This window comes from Chanodichthys erythropterus, chromosome 7, assembly GCF_024489055.1.
Source record: "Chanodichthys erythropterus isolate Z2021 chromosome 7, ASM2448905v1, whole genome shotgun sequence".
NCBI lineage: Eukaryota > Metazoa > Chordata > Actinopteri > Cypriniformes > Xenocyprididae > Chanodichthys > Chanodichthys erythropterus.
This window is the reverse complement of record NC_090227.1, coordinates 11,031,618-11,036,047: the sequence shown is the minus strand read 5'-3', so window position 1 is coordinate 11,036,047 and position 4,430 is coordinate 11,031,618. Positions and strand designations below refer to the sequence as shown.

Sequence of the window (4,430 nt, the reverse complement as noted above, 5' to 3'; positions counted from 1 at the left end):
AGTGATCATATAATCGGACCACAAGCCTCTTGAGAGTATTGTTAAAAAGCCATTGCCCAAGAGACTTCAAAGGACTCCGGAAATATGATTTCATCATTAACTATGTTCCAGGAAAAGAGATGCTGTTGGCAGATGCACTGGGTCGGACATACCTGGAGGACATCGCACAGGAAGGATCTGTGGAGAAAGAGATAGAAAGTGTGAACATGATTCAGTATGTCCCAATATCTGAAGAGAGACTCAAAGTAATTAGAGGTGAGACATCAAAACATGACACACTCCAGAAACATACCAAGCAAAATAGCTCACTACTACTCAATCCAGGATGAGCTAATGGTGCAGGATGGTATTGTGTTCAAAGGTGAAAGAGCTGTGATACCAGATGTGCTCCGAAGCGACATAATACACAGAGTTCACTCTGCACACCTTGGTATTGAAGGATGCTTGAGTAGAGCAAGGGTATGCCTCTATTGGTCTGGAATGAATGTACAGATAAAGAGATACATTGAAAAGTGTGATATGTGTAGATCACTAGAAACAAAACAACAGAAAGAGTCACTTTGCCCACACTAACTTCCTGAAAGACCATGGTCCAAGGTGGGCACAGATCTGTTTGTATTCAGCAAATTCTCAAAATTCTGTTTGTATTCAGCAATTTCTCAAATTTCTGAGAGGTGGATTACTTTCCAGACAGTCTTCCACGGTGATTAAGAAGCTCAAAGCCCATTTTGCCAGGCAAGGCATACCTGACTTTGTGTTCTCAGATAATGGGCCACAATACATGTCAACCGAATTCTAGCAGTTCAGTAGATGCTGGGAGTTTCAGCATAAAACATCATCACCCACTCACCCGCAAAGTAATGGGAAGGTGGAGTCTGCTGTCAAGACAGCAAAACGTCTGATGCAGAGAGCCAAAATGTCAGGACAAGATCCATACCTGCCGATATTACATCACAGAAACACTCCCTCGCAGGGACTGAATGAAAGCCCTGCTCAGAGATTAAGCAGGAGGACACACACGCTCCTCCCAACACACAGCAATCTGTTGAAGCCAAAAGTAGTAGACACCACACAAGGACTGAGACTAAATCAAAGACGACAGGAAATGTACTACAACAGACACACAAAAGACATGAACATCATGAAACCAGGTGACCAAGTGAGAGTACAACCAACACAGGCACAAAAGGTTTGGAAGAAAGCAACAGTTCTGGAATCAGTTACAAACAATCATACAAGGTTGAACTGGACAGTGGTGATGTTCTGAGGAGGAACAGAAGGTACCTCAGACACACTGTCCATCAAGGTCAGGTCACGAAACGAACAGTTTGTGGAGAACAACAGACAAAAGGAGCATTGTGATCTGCCTAATCGTGAAACCAAACCTACTGTCACAACCAGAGCAGGTCGGATTAGTGTCAAACCACAGTATTTGAAGCACTATGTTACTTAGTTAAACATGGACTGATTCTTACAGCCTCACCTTTTGATATAAGAACTGATGCGTTTTGCAGGCTGAGAAAAGAAAGAAAAAAAAGGGGAGGGGGAGAAAGGAAATTGTTTTGAAATGTTTAGACAGTCCCCTGTGTTCAGATATAGAGATAAATATGCATTGTTGCACTTGAGAAAGAAAAAAAAGGAAGGATGAAACAATGTGATTGTTATTTGACTTATGTTGAAGCACGGATGTATGTTGTATGTTGCACTTTAAGATGTGAATTCAGTTCAGTAAACACAGAGTCACGGAAGAGTTATTCATTCACTTTAGCTAAAGAATAAAAGTGAAACAGACGTGACAGAAAGCCATATGCTTTGGCTGCTTGTCCTAAAGAACACTCCTGTCAACACAATTAAACTACATTATTTGCCATAAATTATGAACTATCTTTATTTAAAATAAAATAAATAAATAAATAAAACATCAAATTACAAATAAGTGAATTGAATGTTTAATGAACATTACAATAATAGTTCATTATAATTTCATTATTTTTGCATTTTATATATAAAACTGTTTTTATATCATGCAATTTATCACAAGATAACCACATAATGCTAAAGTGAAAATAAAAAGTAACAGCAAAAATATAAAATGACTGAATCACTGTGATAAGCAAAAGTAAAAACAATTCCGCTTTTGATATACACACAGTTGAAACCTGGCTAGAGATTTGTGCCAGAAAACTCTGGAAACACATTTATAAGTACAGATCAGCAAAAGAAATAGGAGAAAATGGTTAGCAAAACATGCACTGTATTAAAAACAAAGCCAAACATTGTGCCTGTGATTTATTTATTTTTTCAGTTTCAAAGATATTTTATTCAGTTTCAATTTATATTTTCAATAGTTTTTTTTTTTTACAAAAAAAACAAAAAAACAAACCGTTACATTAATTGTTATTGGGACAAAGGTAATTTCATATAATAAAAGTATAATAAAGTAATAATTTTTTTTTTTAAAAGACTGAATAAATGAGTTCATATCTTCCTTACACTGAGTGTATCTGTTGTGTCTGGGAGGAACATAACACTCGTGTTCCCTCCTCAGAGAAAGCTCTTTCAAAAACACATCTTAGAGAAAGCTTAACATTTCTATTAAAATCCTTCCCTATGAAAACATATAGAATGGGGTTCAGGCAGCTGTTGACATATGCCAAAGAAATGGCCAATGGATACACTACCGAAGCCACAAAGAAACTTGATGTCTCCTTGTTGTTATCAAATATGATTATCAAATGCACAATGTGATATGGCAACCAACACAGAAAAAAGGCCACAATAATAGCCAACATGATGCGAAACGCTCGTCCAGAGTTAAAATGACTCCTGCCTAACTTGTGTGTGATGAATCCATAGCATGTTGTGATACATATGAGAGGAATCAAAAAACCAAACACAAATGTGATGATGCTTAACTTATACATTTCCTCTTTTTCAAATTCATAATCCAGGCAGTAGCTTATGAAATCTGTGGATTTCTCTTTTATCGTCAGAAAAGGCAGACTAAGAATTAAAGCCAGAACCCAGGCTGCTACAGAGGACAGTTGTGCAATTAAAAGGCTGCGATGATTTTTAGCCCAAACCGGGGTAATCACCTGAGTAAACCGATCCAGACTAATAAAGCTCAGGGTGAAAACACTGGCAAACATGGTGATGTGCATAATGAAGGGGACAATCTGGCTTATGAAGACAGATCCATTCAGCCCGTTTTCTTCAAGAAAGCTTTCTACCACAATGTAAAGAGTGGAAAGGCAACAAAAGAGGTCAGCAATTGCTAGATTGAGAAACCCTACTGTATTAACAGTCCTTTTCATCTTCATTCCAGCAACATACACAGCAAAGGCATTTCCAGGAACACCAAGGATCAAGGTCAGGTAGAAGAAGACCTGAGAACTCACTCTCATATATTTCCTCAGATTATCAATAGGAGAATCCAGACATATGGTTTTATTTTGGTTATTGAAATAACCAATGTGGGAATCGTTATAATCTGTAAATGTCTGGTTCATTTTGCTTGAGTTGTTGCCGTCCATAGTGCTCTGTTTATCCTGTAAATATCACATATTATCAGTGTCAAACATTTATTGAATTTATTCATTCATTTAGCAGATTCTTTTCTCCAAAGCAACTTATCAATAAGTAAAATAAGCAGTTGACAGTCAACAATATTCAATATTATTAAACAATGAAATGAAATTTATATTTAAACAACTACTCAGTACATTTAATTCAAAACATTAACTATGCAGTCACATGTATGTCAATGTTAATGTGGTTTGAATCATACTCAAGTTTTACATATTAAATACAAAACTTGTTCTCACCTCACCAGCTGCTCTGTACTTGCTAGTGATTCTTACCCAGCTTACCACTTTAAGGGAGAATCACAAGGAATGGAAGGCAGTCCTACTGACTTCTGAGGAAACTTTAGATGAAGCAATTTTCCACAATTTCCTCTTTTAAAGAACGGTAAAAGAAAATACAAGAGAAGCACAGAGTAATTACAGCTGTGGATATCCACAACTTGTTTGAAATCTGCCTTACAGAAATTCACAATGTTTGTTTTTAATATTATATTGCATACAGTAATGTAATATAGTATATAATATGTATTCATAGTTTAAAGAGCTGGCCAAGGATACATTATATAAATTATCAATCAGTTGAAATTTTCAATATACACAGATGAGCCTCTACATTATGACCACCCCCAGCCTAGAGCAATGAGCTCTCCTGGCAACTGAACAACAGGTGCAGTTCAGAGAGCAGTCAGTATATATACACCAACAGAGGACCGGCTTTCTGTCACCAACAATGCATGAAATGGGCGCAAGATCCTTGAGCTTGGACCGTGGATGATTGGAAGAAAGTGGCCTGGTCTGACAAATCAAGACTCCTGGTGCATCACATCGAAGGCCAAGCATAGATAC

At 37.2% G+C, this 4,430-nt stretch overlaps 1 protein-coding gene across 1 annotated transcript; it reads right to left on the bottom strand.

Moving 5' to 3' along the window:
• Positions 1-2,142: 2,142 nt before the first annotated feature.
• LOC137022604 (C3a anaphylatoxin chemotactic receptor-like) lies at positions 2,143-3,926 on the bottom strand. The gene is made up of 2 exons (XM_067389012.1): positions 3,825-3,926; positions 2,143-3,548 (listed from the first exon to the last, which is right to left on the bottom strand). Exon 2 carries the CDS (start codon positions 3,531-3,533, stop codon positions 2,490-2,492), a length of 1,044 nt encoding a protein of 347 aa, XP_067245113.1. The 5' UTR covers positions 3,534-3,548; positions 3,825-3,926; the 3' UTR covers positions 2,143-2,489.
• Positions 3,927-4,430: the final 504 nt, after the last annotated feature.

Bases quoted from the DNA above. Each gene is read 5' to 3' on its own strand.
- LOC137022604 (XM_067389012.1), bottom strand. From the start codon at position 3,533: ATGGACGGCAACAACTCAAGCAAAATGAACCAGACATTTACAGATTAT.